The sequence below is a fragment of the Carcharhinus amblyrhynchos genome, chromosome 6 (assembly GCF_965287045.1).
Source record: "Carcharhinus amblyrhynchos chromosome 6, sCarAmb.v2.hapA, whole genome shotgun sequence".
Taxonomy (NCBI): Eukaryota; Metazoa; Chordata; class Chondrichthyes; order Carcharhiniformes; family Carcharhinidae; genus Carcharhinus; species Carcharhinus amblyrhynchos.
Window position 1 is genome coordinate 81,325,458 of NC_137329.1, and position 18,674 is coordinate 81,344,131.

An 18,674-nucleotide genomic window follows, 5' to 3' on the forward strand; every position below is an offset into this window, starting at 1 on the left:
TTTACAGCCTTTTTTAGACATTGACTGCACCTAGTGTCCATTGGTTCTACATGGTGTATTGTGGGCAAATGGGCATTGAGATGCCATAGCTTGGCATACAAGGCAATTGGGTGGGGGGGGGAGGGGGGGGCTATACCTTGGCATAGGGCCACAAGGGAGCATGGAGATTGTTTAGGGACATAGCTTGGTATGAGGACCAGAGGGGAGTTGGCTGTGAGCATTAAGTGGCAAGAATGGGACGTGGCGATTGTGTGGGTGTAATGGGTGAGGGCTGGAAGACCTTCCTGATTTAATTTTAACTGTTTTTATTTTAACTATTTTTATTTTAACTGTTTTTATTTAAATAGCTTGGCTCCCAACCTATAAACAACCCCTGTTGCTGCCTCTAAACTTTCTCCCAGGTTGGCTGGCCTGATTCCAGCTTGCACCCATCCCACAGTGGCCTCCCCCTCCTCAACAACGGAAGTACTGTCCTGGTTAGCTTTTTCTCCCTGAGGTAAACAAGCTAAACTGGGAATGTTTCCAACTCCCTGTAGCGGTTTCGAGGATGAAAATCGAGGCCCAAAGGTCCAACTTGGGCTAAAGCATTTCCAAAAGAGACTATGCACTAAAATTAATGAGAATATTAACCATTTTGATTTTACCATTCTGTCATAAAACCCTCCCTTAACAGAATCACATTTTGGGTTTTTGATGCCTCCATTACAGCTCCTTAGTTCATTAATATTAATAACCATTTAATCTTAACTGAGGTGTGTAAATAAAGTTGAGGTAATGGATCAGCCAAGATCTAATTGAATGGCTTATCCATTACCTCAAGAAACTGAATGAGCTGTTCTTATGTAACATTTAACATTGTAAAGATGTAGTTTATCATCAAGGATTAGCAGGCTCCTGCAAAATAATGTATGTTTATCCTCAGAGTATGTGCTGATTGCTGTAAAACATGTAGCAACGCTGAATTCAGTATGTTTCTTGGGACTCAAATTACTTACAATGGAATATGAATTGAGAAAGGGCTAAAAATAATATCTGTTCATTGTATTTTACCTTGTGCGTATAATTACTGCTGATGTTGATTAGTTCAGTATTGAAGAGCTAGATTAATATTGCCTCTAGTCAGTATGTGACCTGTCCGAGCCTGCATCATGAGATAAGAACATGTATTATCAAGTACACATGTAGCATAATTTGTGTCTGCATTACAAAATGTGACACTTCTCTTTTTGCAAATGAACTGTATAGGTTAAGTGCAAGGCTCCATTTGCAGCACCTACATGTTCATGTCTTCCCAGGCTGTCTTTAAGATAAGTTAATCACATAGCAACAAGTCTAAATTACCTTGCAAGAGCTAAAACCATTGAACAAGGGCACATTTTCATGCTAATATAAAGGAGTAAAACATTTTCATTCAGATAAAACTAAGTCTGGTGAATGTCACAACAGATGTTACAGTCTGTCTTCTGGTCTCAAGGATGTTGGGCTGGATTTTGTACCCAAAAGTGAATAAGCACTGCTAGCCATTCTTATACACCTACACATGCTCATGGACTTCTGCACAGGAACGTGCTATGACCAGGAAGCCATTTCAGCATGGCAACCTGGTTGAATAGCTCAAGGAACTGTGTATTTGCTTAGTCAATCAGATTGAAGAATCCTTAATAAGCTATGCAGGGACTGAGCCAGGCGGTGTAATTAGAATAAGGATTGCAATGTTAAATCAGGTCCAGAATGTGAAATCAAAGGAAAGAAAAGCTGATTATGAGAGATTAAGAAAACGAAGTAGAAAAATAATTTCTTTTTGCTTAAACTTTTTTTTAAACAATCTCCAACAACAATTGATATCTGAAAGAATGGGACTCCACGATTTTATACATTATTTTTCAATGCCAGAGCAGTTAAATTAATATTCATTGTGCCATTAAAGATTTACTTGCACAGGAATGGAAAAGCCCTATCCTTTTTTTTGTTGAAGCTGTGGGTTTATATTAGGTTAAAACTCTGGACATATAGTGAAGCTCTCGGAGGACAGGCAACCCAAACAGCAACTTCTTGCTGCCTGTGTTGCGCTGAGATGTGCCCTTGTTGCAAGTTACTGTCCAATTTGCACTTTAATGGTGAATGCTATTTGCCTTAAGGTGATTCCTGCAGCAAACTCCAGTCCAATAAGTTTTTAAAAAACTTGTTAGTACAGAACTATTTCGTGTGGAAAGTATACAAATTTGAAAACTGAAATCAGAAATTTATCCAGCTTCTCACCCTGTCGATGTTGTTTAATAACTTTCATCATTTAGTAAGCATCCTTAGGAAATTGGTATTCACCATAATAAATTGCATACGCATTGTACCTGAGGGATTATTCCATATCTAGGTAGTAGATGGGCCAGTCCTCAGGTGTTGATCATCAGAGTACACCTCATCATGTGTATAAATAGTTCAGTGACAGTTCTAAAATGCAAACATTGTGGCTGGCCATTCAATCAAGGTCAGTTACCTCCATTACACTTCCAAAATTCTGATGTGGAATTATGACACACTGTCATTCTAGCCTTGACCCCAAGCAAATCTGACCTTGGTTTTATAAATGGGATACTGTATCCCAAAGCCAGGCACTTTTACAGTAAGCTTAGAGCTGTATTAGTTTATTCATAAAAGTAAAATAACAGTGTGCTACATGAATTGGCAAGAGTAATACTATTGTGCCACATGGGAGAAACAAAGGCTCTCTCTTAGCATATCGATGATCTAAGTTGGCTAGGTTTCAACTCTTTTAAGTAATTAAATCATTGAAGTATGCAATATATGAATATGCAGGCATTTAAAATTTTTAAGCTTCAGAAATCTTGAACATTAGAAATGGATTTATATAAAGTCTGGCAGATTTTAATTACTCCAGAAACGTGTGCAATTTATCATGGTGAATAAATTATTTCCAAGACTAAACATGGAGCAGAGCGTTTCAAACAGAAGCTTCTGATATCAGTATCCCTTTTGGGTTCATGCAGTTTGTGTTAATTTGCCAATGCTCACTGCTTGGTGAGGGTGACTATAGCTTTCACCATAGAAAGCATCGTACAATGACTGACTGTTGTCTCAGCATTGCCTCCATATTGCACATCGTCCACTCAGCTAGTTTGGCCAAGGTTCAGTTTCTTCAACAGCACCTTCCAAGCCTGTGACCTTTACCACCTAGAAGTGCGGGGGCAATAGCAAGAACATTGGATACCGCTATCTGAAAATTCCATTCTAAGCCACACCATCTTGAACTGGGACTATATCATCATTCCTTCAAATAAAAGAAAAATACCATGTGTGCTGGAAATCTGAAATGAAAACAGAAAATGTTGGTTAATCTCAGCAGGTCTGGCAGAATCTGTGCAGAGAGAAAAACAGACTTAACGAGTGGAATTTTATGGCCTTGCTTGACCCGAAACTGAAAAATCCCACCTGAGCTCAGCAAATCTTCCCATTGTCTGCCCCTGTTCCGGTTCCCATGGCAGGCGGGGCGGTAAAATTCTGGCAAACATTTCAAGTTCATATGACCCGTTTATGCCCTGTGGAAGGGTCATATGGACTTGAAACATTAACTATATTTCTTCCTCCACAGATGCTGCCAGACCTGCTGAGTTTATCCCGCATTCTGTTTTGATTTCATCATTCCTTTATTGTGGCTGGATCAAAATCCTGGAACTCTGTAGTACATGAATTGTGGCAGTGACTTTTTACACAGCAGTAATAATGAACACACATCTGTTTTAGTGATGTTACTTGTGAGATGATTATTGATCAGAGTACCAGGGATAACTCCCCTACTCCTCTTCAAAATAGTACCACGGGATCTTTTTGCATTCACCTGAGAGAGCAGACTGGGCCTAAGTTTACAATTTTATCAGAAAAGGTTAAATCAGAACTTCTTGCTTCCAACATTTATCAAACCCAGTTCAATAAGACTTGAATGTAAGCAGTAGTCATGATGTGGAGATGCCAAGATTGGACTGGGGTGGGCACAGTAAGAAGCCTCACAACACCAGGTTAAAGTTCCACAGGTTTATTTGGAATCACGAGCTTTTGAAGCGCTGCTGCTCACCTGGTGAAGGAGCGGCTCTCCGAAAGTTCGTGATTCCAAATAAATATGTGGAACTTTAACCTGGTGTTGTGAGACTTCTTACTGTGAGCAGTAGTGAAATGGGTTGGAGAATTTATCAAAGGGCTTTGAATATAAATCTGTCGCAAATTAGGTCTGTATTAAAGGGGGAAAGGATATTATCAGTACTTCTAACTGCTTTTTTTTAGATATATTACTCCAGAGAACAGGAATTACTTTAAGAAAGAAGCCAAAGCAGAGATTATTACATAAAATACAGAATACAATTCAACGATCCAAATTTGAGTTCCATTTACGACAATGCTGTTTGCTACCACAATTTCATTTCCTTTCAGGTCCTTCTTCAGAGCAAATCTATGTAGAATTTCAGCACTCTTTTTTTAAACGGATCCAATGATTTGATCCCAAACACTAAACACAAATCTCCCTATTATATAAAGCCCTCTCCATGTCGTTAAGGACAAAATGACCTGTGAGCAATACAATCAACTCCTGATTAGGTTATTGAGTGAATTAATAAAGTATTTGTCCTGTGCTGATTTTCCTTTACAGCACCTTGAACCATTTCCTAGCCCTTTAATCGAATTCTGTGTGTGGCAGTAAATGCTCTGCGACATCAGCTTGTGAAAAAAAGCACAGAGGAGTCTTTAGAGAGAAAGTGAAGTTTTAACTCTTGTGGGCCCAGCAAGTTGCTTTGTATAAGTGAAAGCGGGCATTATATAAAGGGATAGTGGACTGCCCCACCCCCTGCAAAGGAAAGTAGGAGCTCGTCTGTACTTCTGTATTAATGATCTGATTAAATCCATGAAGCTGCATATTCCTGTAGTTCTGTTGTGTATTCCTGCAAGTCATTAATTACAGAGAGATACCCAACATATTCCCCATTTCTCATGAAGAGTAATTACAGAAGCCCAATAATTTTTACAGTGTGGCAGTTCAAAGCAGGAGTGCTGAACTTTCAGAGGAGCTAGTTTTGCACGAGAACAGTTTTAATCTAAGAGTCTGTGATCTTTAAGCAAGTTGTAAAAGTTCATTGGTGTTCATTGCATAACATGACGCTGTTGATCACCGTTTTGAGAACATTTTCACGAAGCTTATTCAAAACAAAGATTGTTACAAATCGTGCATTATTTAATCGACATATTCTCCCCTACAATCATGTATACGCAATCTGCAAATTAAGTTACGTTTTTTTAAGAAATGTTTCAGACTCAATAAAGTGAGGAGCATATTATAGTGCAGGTGGCTGATGTACAAATGGAGTAAATTGATCCAGAATAGAATGAAACACAACATAATCTTTACTACGAAAGGATTGCAATTGTTCTATGGAATAGTCTATACAGGAAGACTTGGTTGGTTTCTATTCACCCCTATTTTATCAATCATCTTTTAATTAGAGAATATATCATCCCAAACTTCACGCTCAATTATGAAGAATTCAGGCTTCGCAATCTATGGAATATTTTCCGTTGTTGCTCTCCAGTCAGTGCCTGCCTTTGTACTTCGGAGTTCAATACATGAAAGGATGACACATTCAAGAAGATTGGAGCTTTTGCACATCCACTAGCACATGTAGTAGAGGCAGAAGTATAAACAAAATTTAAGCACCATCTATTTGAAGTGCATTTCCTAGTGATAGTTTTGCAATATGTTTTTGTTGCAAATTGTTGCCCTGGAATTATGGTGAATGTTCCGTTGTTTACCATTCTCTTGTTTTGAGTAATGTCCTCCTGGTCTCTTCTCAGTTTCAGAAAGGGCTGCTTGGCTGTCAGGAGGTAAAAGGCTGAGCCTTTCTCCCCCCTCATTAATACTGTCTTTGTAAAATTACTTGTTAGAATTGATGTCGAACAAACTGCAGCCAAGTACTATGTATGCCAAGACCGATTTCTGTTTGCGCTCAGCATTAATTTAGCTTGAAAGGCATGAAGTTGTTGAATCCATTAGTTTTGAGCAGGCCGGTTTTCAATCTGTCGTGCCAGCCAATTGTGCTAAACGTGAAAAATAGGCTCAGCATTACATCCTGGGTAATCAATTTAAGGTAAAGGCAGCCTTCCAAAATGTAACCTTTTGTGGCATTTCGTTAGTTTAAAAAAAAACTCTTGAATGGAAATATTACCAGCATTGTAAGAGAATCGTAGCACAATTTATGGTGCAGGGTGCAGAGTAATACTCTTTCAATAAATCTTTCTGGGTGATGCATCAGAATTGTTGGAAAGTACAGTTGTTTTCTTTAGAATCTTATGTATCCTTCATCCAAACATTTTTAATTGCAAAGCTTTCATTTTTAGACTTTTTTTGGTAATTAACAAAATTGGCTTTAGAACCATCTGTTTAATAAATTTGAATTACAATATTTTACGCAGTGTCACTAATGCTGTATTAATTGGATTATTTTGTCAGTGTATTTTGTATATGCTATGACTGCGAGCTCTTTATCTTGCTGTTTCAACCCAGTGTTGTATGGAGATATAAGAGAAGACATACTAAATGTAAAGCATGATGTATGCCATGAATTGTATTGCACTTTTTGCAAGCTGTATTTCAGCACTATGTATATAAGGGAAATTTGGTGTTTGAGAGAGCAATGCATCAGAGTAAGCAGTGTTTCTCCAGCTGTTCAATAACATTTGTCACTTACTAGCCAAGTGTGTAGCATGCAACTTTGACAGTCGTATAAATGTGTAGCCTTCCCTTGATCTGTGAATTCAGCATTGATGGAGGAATTGTGCATTCTGTTTTTGGTGAGTGTGGTGGTGATGAATGTAAAAATTCTCCTTGAGGATTCATTCCTCAATGGCACTTCACAATCATGCAGTGAAATCTTCCATTATAGGCAGAATATGAATGGAATCTAATGTGCACGTTCGTGTCCCACCCTCACAGGGTGTATTCACCCTCTAAGCCCATTTCGCCAACTCTCTTCAACCTACTTCGGAACTTCCTACCTAATCTCATCTCACCTGTGGAAAACCAGCCCCTTCTATTCCCCTCTTCAGATTGAATTTGGTCCTTATTTCTGTTTGAGTTCACTGTTCAGACATTAAGTGGCCTGAATGAGTGGGAAATGGATGGCTTATATAAAAAAAACTCTGCCCCACCCCAATTTTTGTAATGAATGCATGGCATTGTAACATAACAGATACTGGGGTGAAGCCAAATAAAAAGCAGGCTTTTTTCAGTAGGAATGAAATGGAAAGAAGAAAGTAAACATTTATGTAGAACATTTCATCTACTCCTGTTGTCCTAAGTGCTTTACAACCGATGAAGCGCTTTGAAATGGAGTCACTGTCGTAATAAAGGAAACAACAAAAGGAGCTGTACTATGGAGCAATGCCTCATGGAAGATAAAGATTTTGAAAGCTGGAAGGAAGATTGTAACAGAGTAATAATTTTACAAATTGACCCGTGGATCCATCCAATCATTTGTTGTCCCATTTGTCTTGTTCCTTCCTGTTCAGGCATCTTCTCCAGCCATCCAAACCATTAACCTGTTCCAGGTACTGACCACCCAAATAATCAATGTAGAAGAGAATTCTGCAGTCTGTGCTATTAAGGGTCAGTACCAATTAGGAAAGTGACAAAAACCAACTAAATCCTTTTGCATTTTATATGTATAGATCCAAGAATTCAACAAAGAGCTTCAGGCTGTCAATGCTGCTGGTTTCTCAGCTTTGACATTTGATGGGACTCCGGGAGCGCCCCTGAAACCGCGGACAAGCAGCAAGTCATATCAGTTCACCGCCACTGACCAACTCACTGTCGAGGAACTGCGCAGATGGGCAAAGGCAAATCTTTCCATTCACAAGCCAACTGTCAAACTCTCAGAGGTTAAACCTGCTGAGTACTTCGACTTGACATGTCAACTCATTGCGAAAGCTGTGGTGGATCATTCCTCTGTTCTGCTGAAGGTAAGAGATATTTGACATCGTTTCTGAATAATGTTAAAAATGAGAGTGATTTTGATTAATTCCCTATTTACACCAGCATTTGAAGTTAATGACACACAATGAAGTTAATGACACAAATGAATGTAATGTAAAATCTCCTATCTGACGGTTGTGAAGTTGTCAAGTGAGATGAGTTTACTTTTTTTCAAAGTTTATTTATTAGTGCCACAAATAGGCTTACATTAACACTGCAATTAAGTTACTGTGAAAATTCTGTAGTCACCACACTCCAGCGCCTGTTCAGAGACACTGAGGGAGAATTTAGCATGGCGAGTGCACCTAATCAGCACATCTTTTGGACTGTGGGACGAAACCAGAACAACCGGAGGAAACCCACACAGACACAGAGAGAACATGCAGTGACCCATGCTGGGAATTGAACCTGGATCCCTGAGGCTGTGAGGCAGCAGTGCTAACCACTATCCCACCATGCCACTAGGGAGTCTCACTCAGAGGATGGTCATTTCTGCTCCAAGCATTGTATATCTGTCACCTTCCTGACTTCCAATCCTCACTTACAACACTGGATAGCCTAATCCTCCATCTAATCCATAGCGACTGGCCTGCTAACACTTGACATCAAACAAAAAGTTTGTTCATATTTTATTCAATGATGGTACAAGGAACAAATCAACTGACGGACATTTATCCCCTTCTTTTATATAAGGAGAAATGTAATTATGTCGGAGGGTAAAATGAATTTCATGGGAAATGGCAATTCCTGACTCTTGTGAGCAGAAATTTATATTCTCCAGTCCCTTCTCCTACCACCATAAAAGCATTACAGCTTAATTAACCTCAAGGGACCTCCCCTATCCTGACATCTTGGGTCAGAATTATTTCAACATCAAACACAGTCTGATTTGTTTAACGATTATCCTTTCTTTTGTAATTCCTGACTTTGAGAAAATGCAATGGTATTCTTATGGTATATGGAATGAATAAATTAATCGGGACATTCCAAGTGTTAGTAATTTAAGGTCATGTTAAAACATGCATACATATAAATTGGGAGCAGAAGTAGGCCAGTTGGTCCTTTGAGCTTGCTCTGCCATTCAATAAGATCATGGCTGATCTGACTGAGGCCTCAACATCAGATCCCAGCACTCAGAACCTTTAACTTCCTTGTTAGTATTTGTCAGGTTGTTTTTAAAACCATTTGATTGAGTATCAGTCTCGGACCACCCTATTGAGCTGTTGACCAGGGGATTTGTTTTCCTTCTGTGAAACTGTCTTATTCTGACCTGAAGTATGATAATGTGTTTGGGAAGATTGGTGTGCTAAATATGAAGACCTGGTCTTGGGTGTTGATAGCAGTGAAGGATCCTGGCTTATGGATTTGACTGTAATGAAAAATACCTGCTTCCATTCACATCTGCTACTTAATAAGTGAGAACAGGAAGAGTTATTGACAGCAATGGTGTCGTGGCCAAGTCAGCCCAATTACAAGAACAAAATACATGTCTCAGGATGCTGGAAATCTAAAAGAAAAACTAAGATGTAAGAAATACTTGGCAGGTCAGGCAGCATCTATGAAGAGTGAAACAGCATTAAAGTTTCAAGTTAATGACCTTACACTGGAACTCCTACCCGGAACCATGGTGAAGTGCAACAAGAAGTTGGGAATGGTGAAGAAATGCAGAACCCTCTATGGAGCCTCACAAAGCAAAATGGCGAAAAGAGAAGTCAAGATCAGTCAACCCACTAAAATATACCTGCTGCTCCTATGAGAAAGTTAAGATGAAGGGGAATGTGGTCATTATCTGGCATTGTGGATCCTGCATCAAAGTAGTAGTTTGGAGGGCCTGTGCTTACACAACCATCACTGTAAAGTCTGCAGTTCGGTGCTCACAGGAGCTGAAGGACGAATAAGCATGAGGCAGGAAGCCTGAACCCTTCCAGAGTTTTATATGTCAGGAAACAAATTAATAAAAGATTGCTGAAAGAAGAAGCGATATTCCTTGCACTCATCAGGACAATTCACAAGAATACCAAATGTAAAGGGAACAACGAGAAGATTCAGTATTGATTGCTGTTCCCTTTAGACTTGGTATTCTTGCTAATTGTCCTGATAAGTGCAAGATGAAAAGCTTTGACAACATGTGTCTTTTTTTCAAGCAGTGCTGAATTTCTGTATTACCAAGCAACTAGTTGTAAAGGATTAAAGGAAAAGACAAATTAAATGTGGTTGCAGATTTTAAATGAAGAAGGTCAACGGTCAGGTGTACTTATATTGAGCTAGTCATTTCTCACAATTAGGCTGCCTGTAGATGACTTTCATAGGTCATCTGTGCACTGTGGATGGTTGATCTAATTGCCCCAGGCTGTGTGCGGAACACAGGAAAACAAGAGTGTGGTCCAGCACAGTCCTCCACTACAGTTTTGGTGGGGAGGGACTGACTGTTCATGACAATTACATGATCACATAGTGTGTTTGTATTCTTACTGAGGTACTGGTCAACACTCTGTACATGTCATCTTGTTAGGATTGCAAGCTGAAAGTTCACAGTATATTTTGATGGTGGACCTTGACTGCTGGTATCCCTAAAGCAGGACCACGGTCACTGCAGTTAAACACAACTTTAGCTGATACTTTGCCTGTGATGTAGTCAGATAGCCTTGCTGCTGATGATAGCCTTGTGGATTGGGTAATTCTTAACATGGGAAGATTTTCTCCAATGGAGTCAGACTTTTGCCCGAAACTACCTATCATGCAACTCCTGGTGGATCCCTGTTCAGTCAAGGAAAGTGAATTTTGAAGGAATAATGAGTGGAGATTTCAATCAGTATGGGAAATGATAATGAGCGAAATACACTATCATCATCAAAAATACTTATCAACCAAATAAAATAGAGGCAGACAGAAGAAAACATTATCTTGAAAGAATTTGATTTGATGTTTAATTTGATTTATTATTGTCACATGTATTGGTATACAGTGGAAAGTATTGTTTCTTGTATGCTATACAAAGTATATAATTCATAGAGTACAAAGATTAGGAGAAAAGGAGTGGGTGCAGGATGTAGAAAAGGAGTGGGTGCATGAGTCGCAAAAACCCAGCTTGCAGGTGCAGCAGGTGGTCAGGAAGGCGAATGGGATGCTGGCCTTCATAGCGAGGGGGATTGAATATAAAAGTAGGGAGGTCTTGCTGCAGCTGTATAGGGCATTGGTGAGGCCGCAGCTGGAGTACTGTGTGCAGTTTTGGGCGCCGCACCTGCGCAAAGATATTTTGGCCTTGGAGGGAGTGCAGAGGAGGTTTACTAGGCTGATACCGGAGTTGAGGGGGTTGAGCTATGAGGAGAGGCTGAATAAACTGGGCTTGTACTCATTAGAGTTTAGAAGAATGAGGGGAGATCTCATTGAGACGTATAGGTTGATGAATGGGATGGATAGGATAGAGGTGGAAAGACTCTTCCCGCTCAAAAAAGACAGTAGGACTAGGGGGCACAGCCTCAAGATAAAAGGGGGGTGGTTTAGAACGGAGTTGAGGAGGAACTTCTTCACTCAAAGGGTGGTGAATCTCTGGAATTCTCTGCCCGTTGAAGTGGTGGAGGCTGCCTTGCTAAATATTTTTAAGACGCGGGTTGATGGGTTTTTGATAAGAGAGGGGATTAAGGGTTATGGGGAGAGGGCGGGAAAGTGGAACTGAGCCACGACAGATCAGCCATGATCTTATTGAATGGCGGGGCAGGCTCGAAGGGCTAGATGGCCTACTCCTGCTCCTATTTCTTATGTTCTTATGTTAGTGTTACAGTCATTAGCTAGGGTGTGGAGAAGATTGTTCAGTATCCAGGAAAATAAACTTATGAGACAGCCCACTGACCAGCAAAGAACAATCTTAGTTACTGTTATCCATTACTGCTTGCATTAGCAATTCATTTCACAGCTGAATTTCAGAACCAGCAATCAAATAATGACCTCAAGTGCGAGACATTTTGCTGTATAGAAGCTTAGAAAATGACAGCGCAGCATGAAATGAGCTTTGGCTTTTAACAGGGAAGTATGAAAGTCACATCTACCAGGGCTTCAGGTAAAACAAATGGTTTAGTGAGAATGAATCTTACCAATTTGGCTTCTCCTTATGGGTGGCTCTGGGTACCAGCATCTTGATGCAAGTTCTTTATGAAACAATGTATCACTAGAAAATGTAACATCCAGTTCCATATACAAAAGCATTCACATAGCAATAAGTGGTTGCAAAACGATGCACCAGGGTGACAGGAATTTTTGGCTGTGGCTAGAAAGGGGAGGAAGCCCACTGTGACCTGGTCGAGTCCCTCCCCTGTCTCTATCACCCTGTCCCCACCCCCCCCCATGGCTGACCACCCAACCTAACAACCCAATTGAAATCTTCGATCAGCCTCCCTGCCCTGGTAATTTGGGGCTAGAATGTTGAGCACAGAGGGTTAATACATGGCAGAGGAGTTGGCTCAAACTGAAAAACCTGATCATAAATGAGCCAGTCAACAAATCGTAGAACATAGAACAAAGAAAACTACAGCATAGAACGTGCCCTTCGGCCCACAAGTTGCCCTGATCGTATCCCTACCTACTAGGCCTACCTATAACCCTCAATCCCATTAAATCCCATGTACTCATCCAGAAGCCTCTTAAAAGACCCCAACGAGCTCGCCTCCACCACCACTGACGGCAGCCGATTCCACTCACCACCACCCTCTGAGTGAAAAACTTACCCCTGACATCTCCTTTGTACCTGTGTTCTCTCATAGCAACCATTTCAGCTCTGGGAAATAGCCTTTGAGAATCCACCCGATCTATACCTCTCAACATCTTATAAACCTCTATCAGGTCACCTCTCATCCTTCATCTCTCCAGGAAGAAAAGACCGAGCTCCCTCAACCTATCGTCATAAGGCATGCCACCCAATCCAGGCAACGTCCTTGTAAATCCCCTCTGCACCCTGTCAATAGCTTCCACATCTTGTAATGAGGTGACCAGAACTGCGCATAGTACTCCAAGTGGGTCTGACTAGGGTCTTATAAAGCTACAGCATTATCTCCCGACTCTTAAACTCAATCCCTCTATTGATGAAGGCCAGTACACCATACGCCTTCTTGACCACATCCTCCACCTGCGAGGCCGATTTAAGAGTCCTATGGACCTGGACCCCAAAATCAGCTGAAGTAAAGAAAAATATTGAGGCACCAATCTTTTTGGGAGAAAGAGCTAGGCGTTTGCTGAACTGACTATGCAGAGACACATCAGGAAGGTCAAGCAAAATCTAGGTAGTCATCAATCATAGGAGTGACTAAAAAATGAGTGAGCAATTTTTTTAATACTTCCAACTATGAGAAGATGGTCAAGGGAGAGGTGAAAAGGTTACTAATGAATATGAAATAGAGGTTGAAAATGGTGAATATTCTGAACTTACAAGGAAAGTGTGAGTAACATGCTCTTTCACCAAATAGAGATAACCTCACTAATGACTGACTTCGATATCTATGAGATGGCTTTTCAAACAGAAGGCCTTTAATTAAGTTTGAAGCTGTAAGGATTTAGGATCAAAGTGGTTTTTGGATAAGAAATGTGACAAGTGAAATATGGATTTTAATACAGAGAAGTGTAAGGTGATGTATTTCTGTCCAAAGTACACTCAGTGGGCACAGTTCTAAAGAGTGTGGAGGGGGAGAGGAATCTCATTGTGCATATGGAGGTTGGGGACTCAGTGGTATTTGGCACAGAAGAAAGCCCATCATCTCTGCGCTGGTCAAAGACAAACCACCTAACTATTCTAATCCCAATTTCCAGTACTTGTCCCATAGCTTTGCATGCCTTGGCATCACAAGTGCATATCTAAATACATTTAAATTGTTATGAGGGTCTCTGCCTCCACCACCCTTTCAGACAGTGAGTTCCAGACTCCCACCACTGTTTGGGTGAAAAAACTTTTTGTCGTATTCCCTCTAAATCTCCTACCCCTTACTTTAAACCTGTGCCTCCCTGGGCACTGATCCCTCCACTAAGGGGAAATGTTTCTTCCTGTCTTCTCTATCTATGTCCCTCATAATTTTATACATCTCAATCATGTCCTATCCTCAGTCCCTTTGCTCCCAAGGAAGATAATCCGAGCCTATCCAATCTCTCATCATAACTAAAAGTCTCCAGCCCAGGCAACATCCTGATAAATCTCTGCTGCATCCTATCCAATGCTATCACATCCCTCCTATAATGTGGATTGCCAAACTGCACACAATACTCGAGCTGTGGCCTGATCCACATTTTACATAGTTTGCTTACAAAGTCAGAATACTCTCTCTGCTATTGAGGCTTATGTGCTGGCTAATAAAGGCAAGTATACCATGTGCCTTCTTGACCACTTTATCCATCTATCCTGCTATCTTAAGGGACTGGAGTACCTGCACTCCAAGGTCCCTCTGATCTTCAGTGCTTCCCAGCATCCTGCCATTTATGTGTTCCCTTGCCTTGTTGTCCTGGCCAAGTGCATCACTTGACAATCATCCACATTGAATTCCATTTGCCATTGATCAGCCGATCTGACCAGCCCATCTAGATCTTCCTGTAATTTAAGGTGATCATTCCTCACTATTTACCACCACTCAGTTTTCATACCTCTGTGAACTTACAGATTGACCCTCCTACATTCAAGTATAAATCCTTTAAACAAGCCACAAACAGCAAGAGTTTCAACACTGATCCCTGAGGGACCCCACTGAACATAGTCTTCCAGTCAGAAAAACACTCAGCCATCACCCTCTGCTTCCTGCCAGCTAATTCTGGATCCAATTCCTATCTGGGACCTTGTCAGTAAGTCCACGAACACTGTCAAATGTATTATCCTCATCTACACACCTGATTACTTCTTCAAAAAATTCAATCAATTTTGTCAGGCGTGACCTTCCCTGAGCAAAGCCGTGCTGACTGCTCTCGATAATTTCCTGCCTTTTCAAAAGCAGATTAATTCTATTTCTCAGAATTCCAACATATTCCCCACCACTGAGGTTAAACTGACTGCCCTGTAGTTTCCTGACTTATCCCCTTCTCCCTTCTTGAGTAATGGTATCACGTTGGCAATCCTTCAATATGTCGGCACCTCTCCTGTGATCAGAGAGGGATTAAAAATTATTGCCAGCACCTTCTCTTGGCTCACTCAATAGCCTGAGATACATTTCATCTGGCCCTGGAAACTTATCTGCTCTTAAGCCTGGCAGACCACTCAGAACTTTCTCTCTGGCTATGTTCATTTATTTAATTGAATCACAGTCCTTCTCCCTGATTTCTATATTCACATCATCTGTCTTACTAGTGAGCACCACTATAGAATATTCAAAATATTCGTTTAGAACCCTGTCTATGTCCTCCGGCTCTGGACACAAATTCCCACTGTGGTCCTTAATGGACCCTATTCTTTCCCTAGTTAGTTAAAGTAACTGTAAAACAACTTAGGATTTTCCTTTATTCTACTTACCAGTATCCTTTCATGTCCCTTTTTTTGCTCTTCTATTTTCCTTTTCAAGTTTCCTCTTGCACATTCTAAACTTCTTGGGGGGTTTCTGCTGTTTTGAAGCCTTAATTTCTTCCATAAGCCTCCCTTTTTCTCTTCATCCAAGGCTGTATATCCTTCCACTGGATTTGTTGATCCCACCCTTTTTTTATTGAAAGTGTTGGCCCTGTACTCTGCCCATTCGCTTCTTGAATAATTCCCACAGTTCGAGCACGGATTTACGTAAAGGTTTTGCTCCCAGTCCGCCCTTCAATTTCAGGCCTATCCTTGTCCTTTTCCATAACAACCTTGAACCCTAAAGGAGTTATGATCGCTCTCTGCAAAACATCCCTCACTGATGTGTCAACTACTTGCCCGGCTTGTTACCTAAAATTTAAGTCCAGGACTCTCTTGCAGAACCTTCTTTGTACTGGCTTATAAAGTTCACTTGTTGACTCTTCTAATTTTTGCTGTGTACCTTCCCCTCCTGAATCTTCCCTCAGGATCTCACCGCCCTGCCAAGTTAGTCTAAGGTGTTCACGTGCATAGCTCTTGAAGATGGCGGACATATTGAGAGAGTGTTTGAAAAACATTGCGATGTTGGGCTTCATAAATAAAGGTGTTGAATGCAAAAGCAGGGAATTTAGGTTGAACCTTGATAAAGCTCTGGTTAGGCCACAACATGAAAATCGTGTCCAATTCTGGCCACTACTTTAGAAAGAATATGAAGGTCCTGGAAAGCACGTGGAGAAGGTTTACCAGAATGGTTTCAGGGTTGAAAAATTTTGCTCCAAGATTAGACTGGAGAGGCTGGGGTAATTCTTGAAGCAGAGAAGATTTGATAGCTGTGTATGAGATTATGACAGGCTTGGTTTAAGGCAGACAAGGAAAAATTGTCCCCACTCGCTGACGGCACAAGGACTAGTGAATATGGATTTAAAGTTTTGGGCATGGGATGTGGGGGGCATGAGAGGAAAAGCTTTTCCTACACATTGAGGGGTAATGACCTGAAACCCACTACCCACTGCTGGTGGTGGAAGCAAAGATAACCAACTAATTCAAAAGGAAATTGGGTAGGCCCTTTAAAGAAATAAACTCACAAGGCTATTCAAGTTGGTAAATGGGACTGACTGGATGGAGAGTCAGCACAGGCTTAATGGGCTGAAAGGCCTCCTTCTCCCCATTTAGTAAATGATTCATCATGGAATCCTACAGTGCAGAAGAAAGCCATTCAGCCCATCGAGTCTGCACTGACCACAATCCCATCACGGCCCTATCTCCATAACCCCATACATTTACCCTAGCTAGTCCCCCTGACACTAAGGCGCAATTTAGCATGGCCAATCCACCCAGTTCACACATCTTTGGACTGTGGGAGGAAACCTGAGCACCCGGAGCAATCACATGCAGACACGGGGAGCACGTGCAAACTCCACACAGGCAATGACCCAAGCCGGGAATTGAACCTAGTTCTCTGCTGCTGTGAGGCAGCAATGCTCTCCAAAACAGTCACTGCTGCCTCACTGTTATGGAACCTGACAGCTCCCTGTCAGGGAATTGAATCCTGGTGTCCCGCGTGACAGGCAGGGATACTAACCACTATATTAATGAGGAATTAAATTGTCTGGGATGCTGGAAGTAGCTTTACTCAGAGCGGGGTTGAGCCCATTACTGTTTTAAAATCACATCAATGACCTAAATTCAGAAACTGAGTACAAGGTAGTCAAATTTAGAGACAATGCCAAAATAAGAGGGTCATTGAAATTGAAGGGGCAGCCCAAATGTTACTGAATAAATTGGACAAGGCACAGAAACGGAACTTAAAATTTAATATGGACAAGTGTGAAGTACTGCATGAAGGGTGAATTATCATCATCATACGCCAAGAATGTGTTAAAATATTTAAGGATAATGTCAAAAGAGATCCACAAGTGTTAGTTTTACACTCAACAACCAACAAACCGATTTGAAGGCTGTTTAATGGAACCAAGGTAATACAAGTCGAACAGAAGTCGTGATTGAGACTGTGCAATGACAGGATCACACAGAATCAGTCCAGCCGTGGTCACTGAAGCACAGATGAGGTAACAATGAGTTGAAGGCAGTGCGGAGAAGAGCCCCGGGTCCCTGGGCTGAAGCTCTGAGTTATGACTGAACATTAGCAAAATTTGAGCTTTTTCATCCCGAAACAAGTGACATAAAATTAGTAAGGGAGTGAAAGCAGCAGGCCAGATTTCAGTCAGCGTGCTAGCTGCTGATATTCAATCAGTCTACATTCCTATCTAGTACGATGCCCATGGGAAAATCTTGGTTGCCTTGAGAGAGGAGGACTCCTTCCGAGTAACAGCTGCGTAGCAGTGTTGTGAGGCACAGGTATAAACAGCTGGCAACTGAGCGTGTGGCTTCTTGTCACTGCAGCACAAGAACTGTACAAAACAGCCAAAAAAACACTCAGAAATCAGATGTAGTAGACACGATTGATTTTACAAAGTTTAAACATTTAAGACAGAAAATAATTTTGATCAGATCCATTATTTTTTTAAAACGTTAGGTGAATTGGCCAAGCTGAATTGGCCCTTAGTGTCAGGGGGGCTAGCTAGGATAAATGCATGGGGTTATGGGGATTCGGCCTGGGTAGGATTGTGGTCGGTGATGACTCGATGGGCCAAACAGCTTCCTTCTGCACTGTAGGGTTCTATGATTATAGAAATCACATTAAAATGTCATAGATTTTATTTTTTAGTATGATTCATCAGAACGTAAATAGTTTTCATGTTTTAAAAAAATGCATTTCAAGGATTTATTCTGGCATGGGCCTCCTCATTCAGCATTGTGAGGAGGCCCTTTGACAGCTCTCTGGATGCACCTACACCAACGGACTACAGCACTTCAAAAGGTGGCTCATCACCACCTTCCCAAGGGCAATTAGGGATGGGCATCACCAATGGTGCCCACGCCCCATGGAAGAATAATTAAGAAATGCCTGGAATTATCAGGTCTAAAATTTTAAAAGTGTAATTAGTTTGTAATTAATGGGCAATTATCCCAAAGTTATGCTTGTTCTACACTTGCTGTAGCAAACCATTGAAGTAGTGTTGGTTAGCCCGTTGCTAAACTGCTTTGTGGGCCACTGTCACGCTGCACTCTGGAAGGTAT

General features: G+C 41.1%; 1 protein-coding gene across 1 annotated transcript in view; it reads left to right on the plus strand.

Moving 5' to 3' along the window:
* The window catches only part of pot1 (protection of telomeres 1 homolog), a 333,590-nt gene that overhangs the window by 213,280 nt on the left and 101,636 nt on the right, over window positions 1-18,674 (plus strand). Inside the window, exon 9 of the mRNA XM_080190783.1 lies at window positions 7,726-8,016. Within this exon, the coding sequence (XP_080046909.1) occupies window positions 7,726-8,016 (291 nt within the window). The remainder of the gene's footprint in view (window positions 1-7,725; window positions 8,017-18,674) is intronic.